The sequence below is a fragment of the Phaseolus vulgaris genome, chromosome 1, assembly GCF_051622355.1.
Source record: "Phaseolus vulgaris cultivar YP4 chromosome 1, ASM5162235v1, whole genome shotgun sequence".
NCBI lineage: Eukaryota > Viridiplantae > Streptophyta > Magnoliopsida > Fabales > Fabaceae > Phaseolus > Phaseolus vulgaris.
In genome coordinates, this window is record NC_143498.1 from 5,407,683 (window position 1) to 5,423,573 (window position 15,891).

Below are 15,891 nucleotides of genomic sequence, written 5' to 3' on the forward strand. Positions count from 1 at the left end.
TTCTTAATATGTATTAATTCAATTTTTTTGTATAAATGGGAACTATTCAACATGAATTCTTCATACTAAGTAGTTAGAGGAATGTCTAAGCAAACAGAAACTTACAAAATACTATTCAGTTTAAGGTTGTTATTTTGTTAAGGAAATGAATTGATAGCTATGCTTATGACACGATTCCCAGAAATGTTGAGCCACATGTTATCGAGGTTGTACGGAGCTTTGCAGAAAGGAAAAAGCATCACGTAGGTTTCTTTTTATCTTCTTCCAAATAGATTAGTCAAAAGTTTTGAAAAATAAAGCCATGGATAGAAAATTATCCATTACTTTTCGTAGGTTAGAAATTGTAACCTACTTTTTCATATATGTGCGTGAGACATAATTTATCTCTTCTTTGGGAAGAACATGGCCAAGTTGCAGTGTGCTTACAATTCATCATTTCTTCCATGTTTCAATGACTGCTTCAACAATAAAATATACCCGTGAAACACAAATATAGACAAGGAAAGATATTTTTGAAAAAAAATATATTGTAAATGATATTTTTAGAGTGTGTGTATATATATATATATATATATATATATATATATATATATATATAGGATTGCTTTTGGTTTAGTCCTTATTCAATAGGAGAGAAATTGCTAAAATTAGGATTACTGTAAATCTTCTGAATGCTTAAACTTGAAGTTATTTGTTTATAAAACATATTATAACTATGAGGAAATAATAGGGTGAGAATTAAGATATATTGATTAGATTTTTTTATTAAAGTAAGTGTTTCATTACTTACTATGTATTTAGTTTTTAAAAAAAAATTTGATTAAAGAGAAATGTAAGGATTATTTGGGTTTACCAAAAACGTAGTTTGAAAGTTCTTTAAGTGTATCGTAAGGTAGTAAGTTCGCTAATACATTTTAATATCTATTTTGGTATTCAATATTGAAATAAATATGAGAAAGTTTGCTAGTGTTGCATATTCATGAGAAAACATGATTATACAAAGCATGTGTATAATTGTGAAAAGTTCAAAATATAAATTTGAAGGTAAGAAGTTGAGATAGTTATTTTGGATGTATAGAGTGATGATTTAGGAATTAGTATGTGTTAAAAATTGATATATTGTATTCGTTGTTGGTGAAGTTTAATTTTTGGGATAATATCACTCAAGATGCCTAAGTTTGAGTCATCATTGCATATTTGTTCAATGGCTCAAGTATCAACATATAGTCAAAAGACACAATATATTGTTCAAGTAAAGCTTAAGACTTGAGAGAGACAATTTTCTCTTCTCTTGAATGATTGATGTTCAAGCCATGAGAGGTTACTCAAGCGATGAGGTATGACGATAGTGCGTGAGATTTTGGAATATTTGAGATCATACAATTACGTGTTGATGTTCCAATGAAAATATGATCACCCAAACACCAACGAGACAACTTGTTGGATTGTGCAATAAGTAGCATCGTTTAAGCACTTAGATGATGTTCAAGCGAGAGTGAACGTGGAGCGAGAAAGAGATAGCAAGAATTTTCTATCATTTGGAGCAAATATCTCCTAAATAATGTGATATTACTCAAGTGATGAAGTTTTTCTTTGTGTAGTAGATGTATCTTGATTATTTTCTGTTTATAATAGTGTGTTGTATTTGTGAATTAGACTTCTTGGAAGCAATTCGTAACATCTCTAATGTTTTCTAAGTTGGGGAAAATTCTTGAAGAGCACATGAAATAAGGTAAGAAAGACTAATTTTGAATTAGATTTTGATTTATAAATTATTTTATATTGATATTGTTGATGTTATACTTTGAAGTGGTTGAATTAAAATAGGTTTCAATTTTGTTGTTGTTGGCTGGGAACAAAATAATAGGTTTGGAATTTTAAGATTTTATGGTGGTGTGTTTTGATTTAAATGTGTGGATATTGAGCTATATTTTGGAATATGATTTTAGTTGGGATAATTGAATTGAATCATATTAGTTATAGTTTGAAAACCACATATAATATGTATTGAGATTACCCTTTGAAATGTAAAAATAGAATTGGTTCTTTATATGTCTTATAATATTTTTTCTCTATAGATATTGGATTTTGGAATAATTAATTTGAGTGTTCAATAGCTATATTTTATTTAGGTGAGCATACGAGTTTGATTGAAAAACAACAACAAATCGATGTTTATAAGTGAATAGGAAGGCTAGAATTGATTGTTTTGGATAATAAATTAGTTTTGTAAATTTTGTTATATGTTTTATTATATTTTTTAGTTTAGATATTGGATTTTGGAATAATCAATAGTTATATTTTGTTTAGGTGAGCATATATGAATTTGATTGAAAAACAACCACAAATTGATGTTAAGAAGTGAATAGAAGGACTAGAATTAATTGTTTTGGATTATAGACTACTTTTTTCTCCTAAGCTAAAATCATGTTGAAGAAATTATATTTTTTATGAGTTAATTTTCCTCATAAGCGAAAAATAAGATGAGACAAATATTTAATTTTGTTACGTTTAAACAAGATTTTTTTTTTCTAAGTGAAATTTTCTTTCCTGTTTAAGAAATAGGTCTCTCAAACGATAATAACTCACTCAAGTAACGTTGATTGAATTGAAATGCATATGTAAGTTTAAATTAATTTGTGTAACATGAGCTTATACTGAAGGAATGAAATTGTACTATGTGAAATCATTAAGGTTAAGTACTAGGGACAATATGTTGACCAATTTATGAATTGTAACTATTAAGTAACAGAATCTATAAATGACACATATATCTTTGTTTTATTTATTATCTAAATCATATATATTAGGTTATCAAGTAGTGAGAAGTTGATGGAAGATTTTTGCATTATATTTTATGTGCAAAAATCTATCCAAATAGCATGTGAATAACCTTGTATATATGAAAGACTTTGAACATGAGTCAAGTGTTATTATTAGGTTAATTTACTCAATACTCATCTTCTAAAATTCGTTGATTTTTTTTTTTGTCTATGATTAAATGTATATAATGTGGTAATTTTAGTATGATGATGATTATTTGGAAGTTTTGAATTTTTGGTGAGGTGAGATTTGAGGTTGTTGTAAACCTTTAGTAAGGCAAAGTTTGAGATTGAGAGCATTCAGTTTGGATTTTTTTTTGTGATAATCATGTTTGAAACCTAAGTAAATGTATATAGTAGGAATGCAAAAATTCTTATGGATTTTATACCGTCTGAGAAAAAGAAAAGGTTCACAAATTTATTTCACAAAAGGAAAGGAAATGCAAATACCAGTGGAATTTGAACTTGTTTTTGCCCTTTTCTGCACTTCATTTTTCTATATACATTCCTACTATGTATAGATTTGGCTCTGCAGCCTCTCTGAAAGAAGCAAAACTCTATTATACTCCCTGCCAAGTGCATATATATGCAGTGGTTGAACTTATTTTTAAGAACATAATCTTTCTTAATCTTCTTCCAATTAAAGAAAGATTATTTTTAGAATTAATAATCTGGTTTGAATGTGTGAACTAATTCACCATTTGGGCTCTAGAATTTTTCCTGAAATGGCAGTGGCAAGTGCTGTAGTGAAATTGGGATCCCTTGTCAAAGAAGTAGCCATTTGTTGAACCAAAAATTGTTGGATAGAAGACTTTTGTGCACTTTCAACCAATCCTGATTTGACCAAATCAAGCGTCACAGTGGGGCAAGCACTTCGAATTGTGTGTGTTGGTGAAGAAACTGGACTTGACCCTTTGGTTCCTTCACTTTGCTTTGAACCAACTGATATTTCACCTCTTTGATTACCATGGTTATGCTCTCCTTCATATGTTGTAACAAGTATTGTAGGGTCCTCTAAACTCCTCTGCACCTGCATAATATTGGGTCATCATCACACATTACAAAAGTTTCAAATCAAACATTAATCTTGATGAATTTCAGTGATTTTCAATCACTACCAAAGTCTGAAAACTTACCTTCTTTTTAACAGGGCAGCTTGGGGCAAAGGAGCACTTGAAGTAAGCTCTAGGAGAAGGGTTATCCCTTGTGACCTTTTGACCATATTTCCTCCATTGATATCCATCCATCACATACTTCAATTACACCCAAAAACAAATTCAGCTTAGTTAGTATCATTCAGAGGTAAATAATCAAACTTTTCACAAAAGGGAGTCTAGAAGTGCTGCAAGCTAAGTTAAAGATGGATCAAAATTGAAGATTTTAGGAACTTACTAAGCTGTTATTGGAAGCTTCGGTCTTTACAAGAACCTTGGAAACCTTTGGGGAGGAGTTGAAATCCTTGTACCTTTTGAAGGAATCCTCTGTTATGGAGCTGCACTCACCATTGTTGTTGTTAACAACACCAAATCTGTTGGTACAACATTCACTCTCTGCTTTTCTCTTGCGTGATTCAAGTTGGTCTTGCTCAAAATTTGTGTTGATCAATTGGGTCAATTGCTTCTGCAGAACCATATAGTTGTCACACAGTTGGGTCAACATCTCAGTCAACCTCTTGTTCTCACCACTCAGTCTCCGCAACTCTTCCACCAAAACCCCATCCTGCACACAGAATCTTCAGTGTCACAGATTCAACAAGTAAATTGAAAAGGATTTGGTATATACATGCAACATACTTTTGATGCTTACAAAAACCATGAAAACTGATATTGTTTGTGTGTGAGAATAGACTAACCATGTGGACAGAAGAAGGATCAACGTTGAGATTGAGTGAAGTATCCAAGCATGTTGGTTCCATTGAAGATTGTTGTAAGAGAAAATGGAATTAATGTTTGGGAGAAAGTGAGGGATGAGATATATAACAGTGAGGAGAAGAGAGGAAGGTTGCAGGAAATGAGTAGAAAAGGGACATGATGAACCCACGTCATGTGAGTTTCGTCACTAATTTGCTTTGCTATATATTTAAGCATACACGTCGAAATAAAAAATAGTATCTCTTTCACTTTATAAATAAGCTTTTCATTTCTCATTCACACTCAAGTCTTTCTAAAATATTCAGTAAGCTGTTACTTCTTGGTTAAAACCTTAAACAATTATTAAAATAATAAGTCATGTTAAACTGTAGGATAGGTTATTAACCACAAACACTCATCTTAAATGACATTTGTATAAGACGTGTAGGACATATATCTGTGAAGTGTCCAATTCAAAAAGTATTTGTTAGATTTCTAACGATTCTAGTACGGTTCTAACACAATTTTAAAAAAAAAAATACATTAATTTTTTAAAATTCAAACTTTATTTTATAAATTGTTATTATGATTATAAGAATAAGAAACAAATCTTTGTGAACCAGTCATTAAAAACATCTTTCTGCTTCAAAAAATAATCTGAAATATACTTCTGCACATAAATCTTTATTGTCAATTTATATAATATATATATATATATATATGTGTGTCGTCACGTTCTACATTTTAAAGATTTTACGTATTTTCGTGTCTGTGTTCGTATTGTATCAAAGTCCATATGAGTGTGTCTGTGCTACCTAGCTTATAGCTCTCACTTAACTTTTATTTGTATTTATCACTCAATAACTCATGGAAAAAAAGTTATATAATTTCTATTTAAAATTACGAAAAGTGCATCGCATTTCATGTATGAACACAAAATTGAAACAACCCAATTTTTTTCCTTTCTGATAAAAATAATTATATACACGATGGAAAATCTTCTGTTTCCACGTATCTTATCATGCTTGTTATAATTTGATGAAAAAACACGTTTTTGTTTCGTGATTTTCTTACATTTTTTTTAATTATATTTCTTACCTTTCAACGTCTTCTTGATTGAAAATTCCCTCTTAACGAACTCATTCAAGAATACTAGAAACAAAAAATTAGATAAGTTGAATTATACTTTTCTTTTTCATCAGCAAGTTGGATTGTATTTATTAAAACAAGGTTGTTATTGATCCAACTTGATCTATTGTAGAAAGAGAGAAAATATTTTTGTAAGCTGAAAATCTTGAAATTTATTAAAAAAAAACATTAATGCATTATACGCAACATAATTATAAGTTTGTGAAAAAATCTTGGTTAAATTTAACTTCATTTTCACCATTGCTGCTAATATTTTTAGACTTTCAACTACTTCTTCCCAATAAAATTCAAGAAATATGTTACCAATGAGGCATAAACTTATAGAAGTTATAAAAATTTAAAATATTTGTATTTATTTTGAAATACAATTGTTTTCTATTCAAGGATAATGTAATGAGTTATTTAATATATAGTGTGTTGCACTCTCTAATGATGTGATGTGTGAATAAATTATATGGATTTGTGGTTTTCACATTAGTTGCCTTCAAAATAGACAATTAATTTTAAAAAATATTAAATATATTATTTTTGTTAAAAATTTCACGTGATTAAACAAACTTCACTTTAGATGTAGATACTTTTTTTTAGTTTCACACCTAAAATCATGTTTTATCTCAAACAAAATTCAATAATAAAACCATTAATAGACAAACTTGGAAGTAACCCAAACAAACTAACTTTCCAAAAAGTAAGCTTTGGTCATCTTGGTAGGAGTATTACTTTCTTAACCATGCATCTATTTTTATTTTTATTTTTTTTACTTTCTTTTATCTTCATCACTCTTCCTATCTTAAAAAGTATTTTTTTTTATATATTTCATTTTATCAACAATGACTTTATACTTTTTTATAAAAAAAGCTAAAAAGGAGATTTCCATTAAAAACATGTTAATGAGTACTTTAATTATGATATAGCTGAATTAGAGAGTCCATATAAAAACTATAATAGGTTTGGTATGTGGGAATAGAATCAATGATTGATTGAAGAACTCTTTGCAAGTCATAAATATTGTCTAACATAAATTATATATATATATATATATATATATATTATGAATGGAATATAGCATGTGACTCTTTTCTTTTGTGGTTTAGGTATACTTTAGGTTTTATGTAAGTAAAAGATTTTTCTTATTCAATTTATAAGTGTTCAACAAATCTCTTGAAATGTTTGAAAGTGTGAAAGTATTGGTCATCGAATTATTTACTAAAAAATTACTCTTATTTAGTTTGTGTGATTCCTATTTAATATAGTTTCAAAAGACTGTGTAATTTATACTAGATAATAGACTATGTGATTTACGATATAGATAGTTATGAGAATAAAATAAAGACACGTAAAATTGAAATATAATTATTTTTTGTAATACAAAATCAAATATATATTGAGTAATTTTGACTATCTCATATTAAAAAAAAAAGTCTGGTAAATAATGTTTGAAGTTGGAGATCCCATATTGACCAGAGATAAGAATATTTCATTCTATATAAGTGAGTACAAACCTCACCTGATGAACCGATTTTATGGGATTGAGTTATGTTTAAAGTTCACTTCCTAATATGGTATCAGAGTCATTTCGAACCTATATAGTGTTTGTTGGACTTATCATAATTAGACTTATTTTTCATTGTTTTGTTTGAAAGAATGGAATTTTTTAAATTATGAATTAAGGATTATATGTGACTTTGTAGTTTTAATGTTTTGTTATTAACTTTGGGCATTCCTATATAAAACACTATAACATTTAAAATAAATATTTTTTTTGAAAGAAAGTCATTGGATTTGAAAAATAAGAAAGTGTATATCTCGTTTTTTTTTTACTTATCTGATTTTCAATTTAAAAGGAAAAACCAAGATTTAAAATTAAAATTAGTAAATAAATTAATCTTAATTTAAAAAGTGAAAAGACTAACAAATAAGTTTCAATCTTGTAAGCACAAAGAATTTTCAAATTATTGACTATCTTATTAATTTATGAAAATATGAAAAATTGAATATCAATTTATGATTTTTATTGTTCTTAAAAGGATAAATCAAACTAAAAAAACTGTTTTCTTAATTGGTTGATGATAATAAATTTCAGTTATTAATTTTTTAATGTGACATTTTATTTTTTTAAATTGATAAACCAGATAAATGGAAACTATGATATAAAATTTAAAATTTGAAAATAATTCCGATTTAAAATTTTGTCTTTCCATTACTAGTGATGATAAATGCTACTCATTGAACTTTTCAATTATTAATTAATTATCAATGTTTTATTGTTTTTTATTTTTTTATGTTAATTTATTTATTTAATGTATTTTTAAAATGTGACTTTAATTTTGAAAGGAAAATCTTTTCCCTATATTTTTTAAAAGATGAATTAATCTGAAAATTTGTTTTTTCATTGATGATGATAAATGTCAATTATTATTTTCTTTATGTTTGCATTCTTGAAATTAACGACTCAAATTATAAAAAAAAACTTTTTTTTATTAAATTAATTTGACTAGAATTCAAAATTAAAATAAATTAAATACTTTTAAAATATTATTCTCGAAAAAATTAAATTAATTTAACTTGTTATGAATGCTAGAAATAAGAGGAAATTATCCTTGAAGAGAGAAGCTATAATTTAAAATTTAAAATTTGGAAAGAAATTTTATATTTAAATTGTCTTTTTATTATGTTAATTATTAAATTTGTAATGTCAAGTTTCTATTTTTAATTATTAATTACCAATGTTTACTTATTTATGTAAGATATATTTACAAAATTAATAATAATTTTGGAAGAAAATTGTTTGTTCAGAACTTTCTTTTGAATGGGCTAAAAAAATTTGATTCGACCTTATATCAGCCTACGGATTATTTTGGTTTAATTGAAAAGAAAACAAAACATAAAAAAAAATAAAAAAAATTAATGAAATATTTATTTTTTAAAATTTAAATCACATAAATAAAATTAATTTCAATTTTGAGATGTAATGATTTGATATATATATATATATATATATGCATATATATTTTAATGAAATAATTTATTTTTTAAATTATAATATTGTTATTAGAAACAACCATATATAAATCAATCCACTTTCTACTATTATTTTAGTCTTATTTAATTCATTTTAAAGATTATTCCAGCTAACTATTAAGTTAGACCTAATTTAGTAGTTAAACCTAACACTTACTATATCCACTCAAATAATGTTTTTCTTTGGAATGAATAAAAAATTCCGAAATTTGAAATTATTAAGTATGATGAATGGATTTTATCATTTTTCATAGCATTAATAACTATTATTTGTCTATACAAGAATCTTAGTTTGGTAGATAAATTTAATGAGTTTAATTTGATATGTTAGGTTAACACGTGGTCATGGTAATATTAAATTGGTTAGACCCACATGTTTGATTGAACAAATGAAATTAGTCAAATGCACGATAAAATAATAAGCACTTTAAATGTTTCCATTATAAACATTTCTTTTATGTAATTTTTTAATATAACATCTTCCAATTTAACCACTACATATATCAAATTACTAACTTTTTAAATTATTTTGAGTTCAAAGTTTTATATGTACAGTTGCAATACTAAACTTTTATTCTAATAAAAAATTAGTTAGTATTATTTAATTTTACTAATTAAAATTATTTATTTGAAATATTGTTCATTAGGACTTAATATCTGAAGATGCAGTTGACTCCAAAAAAAGGTTGAGTAGAGTCTGAACTCAAAACGAAAATTAAAGAATATACAAAACAATGTCTAACAAGCAAAGATGAGATAAAAGTAGACATGCATTTTATACTGGTTCACCTTACTACTTGGGCTACGTCCAATTCCCTTAAGCAAACTACTTAAGAGATTTTACTAACCAAACACTTTTGTTACAACGAGTTTCAACATCTCTCCAGGAACAAGTATTCTAACATCTCCAAGTACATCAAATTTATACATCTTCAAGTACAAGTATTTTGCACCTCTCTAGGTAGAAGTATTTTGCACCACTCTAGGTACAAGTATTATTCACCTCTTCAGGTACAATTATTTCACACCTCTCGAACTACAACTAAGACCTCTCAAGAATATGAGAAAAACACTCTCAAAAGAGAGAACAACCAAAGCACACTGGGTATACTTTACAAAGTGAAGAATTTACAATGGTTAGCTCACAACTGAATGACTAAATGCTTTACATGTAGTAAATATGAATCTTGTATTTTGTAAAAAAAATGATTTTCTTTCTTTGCTTCTATCACTTGTATTCTTGTCTTTCATCTTCTTCAACTTGATTCCTTTATATAGTCATCAAGAATCATGATCGTTGAAGCTTGTAAATAGAAAATCTTAAACACAACACAAATCTCACTCTACACTTCATCATTTTACCATTAGATGTTCCAAAAGGAAACATTTTCTACAAATATCTCTTGCATATCTTAAGCAGTTTTATGTTTGATGTTGATATTCAAAATCTTTATATACTTGAGTATTTTTTTTTGTAGGTTGACTCTTGAATCTCCAATACATGAAAACGGTATAAATCTCGCAATATAGTATCTTCATTTTATCATTAGACACTTTATAAGGTAACTTGTGATTTGATGATATCTTGCGCGTCTTAACTAATTAATATCACACTGTTGGACCTTGAAATCTTTCTTTACTTTTATATATTTGAACGTTGTAGCTTTAGTTTTCTATTCTTCAGGTTTGCATGAATCTCTCATTATACTTCATTGTTTGGACATTAGACGCTCTAAAAGGAAACTTTTGATATGAAGATTTCTATGCATCTTGAATTTTTATCTATTGATGTTGATATTCAAAAACCTTATATATTTATATATGTTAGATGTTGAAGCTTGATTCTTCTAATCTTGAAGTCTACTCGAATCTTGTATTGTAGCACTTTCGTTTTTCTGTTAGACACTTTATAAGAAAACCTTTTATTTGATCTTAATGTGTGTCTTTAATGTTGTAATCATTTTTCTGGAAACAATTTAAAAATCATAATCAAAATAATCATCACTAAATCTATTGGCAACACTGGAACATATTTATTTAATTTCAAACTCTCATTTCAAAAGACCTTCTATGCTAGGACCTTACTATTAATTTAGATTCGAAAACTTTTTAAGTTTGTAAAAATTACAAACGTTGAAGTAAATTAAAGATTAACTTAGATTTAATTCTTCAAGATTTAATTTCAAAATTATATTGAATCTATAATCAATTACATCTTTGTTTTTCAGAAAACTTTCTCCTTAATTACTATATTTTGAAAACTTCCCAATATTGATAAAACTTTTTATTGTTGAAGCATATAATAGATTATATTTCTATTAGAGGATATATTTCATTCAAATATCATCAACACAATTAAGGTATGAAGTTTTTGAAATGTTTGGTTTTACATTCATGATTTGAAAACTTTTCATATTAGTTCATAATCTTTGATTCAAATGGTTAAATATTATTAAGACGAGGTTAGAAAAGTTGTAAATATGATTGGAAAAAAATTTAAGAATATAAGCATTGGGTTTAGAAATTTTTTGGCGCAATATATCGTCTATCGTGAGAATGAAGACGTCTAACATGATGAAAATGTTCACACCGTCTAACGTGTTTCACATTTAGAGATTGTCTAGCATCCTGCAATCAAATGGAAAGGTTCAATAAGTCTAACTTTGAGATCGTCCATCATATTGTTATAGTGTAAGACCGTCTAATTGGTTTAACAATGTGAGATTGTCTAACAACTTAATATTGTAGATTGTGTATTAGGTTAAACTTAATACATGCACATATCAATGAACTTTGTTATATGTTTAACATATCTTATAGTATTTGTTATCATCAAACTCATAGACCCTCTTATCATGAGATTGTCTAACATGTATTAGATTGTCTAACATAGACTATACCATATAGTACCTTAACAATATCAAAAATTAAAAAAAAATTAAAAATTTATACTTTTCATAAATAAATAAAAAAATTCGTTTAAGAATATAATCTCCATTAATTGAAGGGATTTTCAGATAATATGATAAAAAGAGTTTAAAAATTATATTTTATTATATATTTTTTTTCTTTCTTGTAGTTGAATCAAGAAAGAGTATGTTGTGCTAAAAAAACTAAACTTTTATAGTAAAAACGTCAACTTATATAGATAAACATGTTAAACCTAAATTCACTACTACACTATCCGAATTTATTTTAATTTTAAATGAGAGACATTAGTTCAGACAATTATATTATTGAACCAACAACAACTATGGTTTTGGATGCCATTGATCAAAATCAACACGTGTTTTTAATTAACAATTTAATATCATAATTTGAAAACAATCTCATATGACACCTCATTTCCATCGTAAACGTTCACACGTCACTCAATTACGTTAGGTTACGTTCTTGAACTATTTCTAGGTTTTTTCCACATGATTCAATTTCCAAACTTTGAAAAAGTTGAATTTTCTTTATATTTTCTTTTTCTTTCCAACCAATATCACAGTCATTTTCGCATTTTGAGTATCTTCTTCTACACAAAACAATTGTTTTCTTCGACGTTGATTTTGAATCCTCCATTAATGGTGGGTCTAAATCAAAGAATAGTGATATGCATGAAATTCCATATCTTAATTTGGTGAAAATGGGAAGTGGGGTGCACTTGCTCTCAGTCAACAACTTTTTATTAATTAAAGTTCCCAACTTTTCAACTATTAAACTCCAAGTTACTTACACTCTTACCACCACACTTAGGTGTTGGAAAAATGGGTACGAATGGGTGTGTATGTTTTGTTTTTATCTAAATATGCCATAAGGGCTTTATTTGAATTTTAATTTAATTAATATGGGTCAGAATTATTTCAAATTGTTGGTATAACATACTAATATTAAGTGTTTTAAAAGATTATAGGATTATAAAATTATAATTGTAATTTATTTTATAATATGTTATGATATTAAAATGTGTTAGTCTCTGGAATGCGTCAGTTGTTATTTGTTGAATATCCTGGATGTGTAGATCTATGTGATTTTTATGTTGAGATTTGAAGATGATTGAATAATTGAGAAATTGATCTATGTAATTTGGTTTTCTCTTTTGATTTAATTGTGTATATTATAAAATTTTATTTTTACTAATTTACCATTGTTTTTCTTATTGTGTTGTGAACTACGATAACTGTAATACGTACACGATCAGATGATGATATAGGTGTCAGAGGGTCTGGAGGACTTTAAGATGCAGTTTTGAACTTTACATTGTTAATATTTATATTTCTATAAGTCATAATCTTGTAATAGAAATATTTTAAAAAATCTAAATCTGTATAAAAATTGGTTAAACTTTTATGGTAATAGTTAGATGTATTTTTGAGGTGTTACATTTTGATGATCTAAAATTTTAATAAAACAAAAATTAATTTTGTATTATAATATAAGAAAAAAAAACATATTTATCTCTAAAAAAATATTTTTTTAGTTGGGAAGTGGTATTCAGTTTCCTTAATTGAATCATGTGCCAAACATGCAGTGTCTCTTCTTGTACAAATGTTTGAAAGACCATAAATTTGTGATACAGGTCAATAACCTGGCTTTAAAAGAATTTTTCAAAATCAAGCAAGTCAAGTCATGCAAAATTACAAAATATTCATTTTTTTTATACAAATGGAAATATGTGATCATCGTGATGACATGTTCTGAGGTGTTTGTGTTGTTTAATATGAAGTATTGAGTACATCAACTTAGAAAATGCACATCAAATGAAGAAGTTTCAATGGCAATTTCATGGCATTACGTTTATAAATTTATACCTTTTTATTGCGTAAGTTTCAATAAAAATTATGCAATTTTTATGGAATTATTTGAACAACTTCAATCTGAATAATTTAGGATGTGTTTACATTTTCTTTATCAGTAAATTAAATTAATTAAAATATTTAAAAACTATTTCAATTTTTATATATAAAAAAAGAAATTAAGTACCTCCAAAAGACCAATATCCAATTGAGACCATCAGCAAAATAGTTCAGGGTATGTTTATATAAGTTTGGTTTAACTTAATTTTGTTTTTAAGTTAAAAGGAAATTTGAAGCTAAACTTAATTTTGTTTCTAAATTAAAAGGAAATTTGAAGTAATTTAAAAAAATATTAAACAACAACTAATTTTACAGATTAAAAATAATTAATTATTATATTAACTAAGTTAGATATTATTTTATAAACTAAAAAAATATTAATATATAGAATAATTTTTTTACAATCCTATTGTTTTTCTTTTTGAAAGTGTATCACGATATCGGATGTGTCAGTCTCAGTGACCGACCGTCCAAATTAAATAACATATAATATAACAAATAAAATAAATAACGATTATCACTAGCATTGAATGAATCAATGCGCATTCTAAAATATTTGAAAAATATTTCTAATATATAACAAATATTACAAATCAATACTATAAATAGGATTCTAAAAAAGGAGTAAGATATGTTTTTCTATCTCACTTGAACACATCTTAAACAGATAGTAACTTAAACGTCGGAGTACAATCATAAATATCCAATCCACCAAACGTCAACTGTTAAAAAGAAAGGAGAATAGATACGCGCATATATCAGGTTTTAAATACTTTGGACCATCATTTTCCACACAAACAGAATAATTTATTTCTCTTCCCCATGAGTTCATTTTTTTTATAATATTTGATTGAAAAGCAGAGGAAACTCACATGTATTTGACTATAATCCAGATGAAATTCAGATTTAGTTTGAAGAGGAATAAAACATAGTGTGAAGATGATCTAAACGTGTGAGATCACAACTTTGCATCATTCCATGACGCTAACATGATGTTAATATTCAAGCTCTTCCACTGCAAATTTACTGGCAAATTTCCAGATTCTTTTGTACAAAATATATGTAGAGCCACTTTATATATATATATATATATATATATATATATATATATATTAAAGTCTTTACAGTAAATAAAATAAGAGGATGAAATGATTTTTCTACAAGTTAAAAATAGTTTATATAAAAAATAATTTGTAAAAAAAATTCATATTCATTTATTTAAAAGTTGGTTTTAATTTTAAAAAATTTATTTTCTTCGTATTTTGTTATTTTATATTTATATTAAAAAATGCGGCTAAATTATAATTTCGATCATTTTGTTAATTTCCGATCCATATTTTTTTTCGATTTTGGTGCTCATATTTTAAATTCCTAAATTAGTCCTCAAATTTATATTTTATATTTTAATTAATTAAATTATTTAGTAGTGATGTTTTAAATAAGTATATTAAATTATAGCTGTCAAAATAGGTTACGTAAATATCTTGTACTCTTCTGTTTTTTTTTTATTTATTAAAATTTTATATTAATAATTTATCTGTACGTCAAATAATTTCAACAATACGAAAAATAGCAAAACAAAAATATAAAAGAATATAAAGAATTAGACTAAAACTCATATTAAAAAAAACAATTTCATCTATTATCTTATGAATGGATAACTTTAATCAAACTTTTTTGGTATGTAATTTAAAAAAATATTAATCTAATTGAGTTTATTGATCATTTTAATTAATAAATTCTTTTAAATGTTCTATTATAACACTTAATTAAGACTTGATTAAGAGGATAAAAATAAAAGTTAAAGAGTGAAAAAGGAAGAGTAAAGAAGAAATACAATTTTTTTATATTTTGATTTTGTATGAACTTACATCAAGTTTGAATCACTATAATATCATTATAATCATTTCATTATCTTAAAAATTAAATTATAACCACATTTACATGTAAAATAAAAGTGGTAAAGTGAATTTGAGTCGATTGTCAAATTAGTGTTTTTTTATCCGTCAATCCACTTTAACCTACTTATCAACTCAGTTTTTAAAATTAAAAATTTAAATAAAAATATTAACTTTTATATTATATTGTTTGAATAATACAAATATACAATAATATTATAATTTAAATTATTAATACTTACAAATTAAGTTTTAACTATAATAGAATAATTTAACATATAAAGGTAATAACTATTTAAATTTATTTAAT

General features: G+C 25.9%; 1 protein-coding gene across 1 annotated transcript; it reads right to left on the reverse strand.

Annotated features, from left to right (window-relative positions):
- Positions 1-3,215: 3,215 nt before the first annotated feature.
- Positions 3,216-4,840, reverse strand: LOC137816695 (putative WRKY transcription factor 40). Its single transcript, XM_068619947.2, has 4 exons — positions 4,675-4,840; positions 4,215-4,541; positions 3,959-4,075; positions 3,216-3,852 (listed from the first exon to the last, which is right to left on the reverse strand). The coding sequence occupies exons 1-4, from the start codon at positions 4,735-4,737 to the stop codon at positions 3,517-3,519; spliced, it is 843 nt and encodes a 280-aa protein (XP_068476048.1). The 5' UTR covers positions 4,738-4,840; the 3' UTR covers positions 3,216-3,516.
- Between the last annotated feature and the right edge of the window lie 11,051 nt (positions 4,841-15,891).

Bases quoted from the DNA above. Each gene is read 5' to 3' on its own strand.
- LOC137816695 (XM_068619947.2), bottom strand. From the start codon at position 4,737: ATGGAACCAACATGCTTGGATACTTCACTCAATCTCAACGTTGATCCT. The intron at 4,542-4,674 runs GTTAGTCTATTC...TTCTGTGTGCAG, and splicing joins ATCCTTCTTCTGTCCACATG to GATGGGGTTTTGGTGGAAGA. The intron at 3,853-3,958 runs GTAAGTTTTCAG...AATATTATGCAG, and splicing joins GCTGCCCTGTTAAAAAGAAG to GTGCAGAGGAGTTTAGAGGA.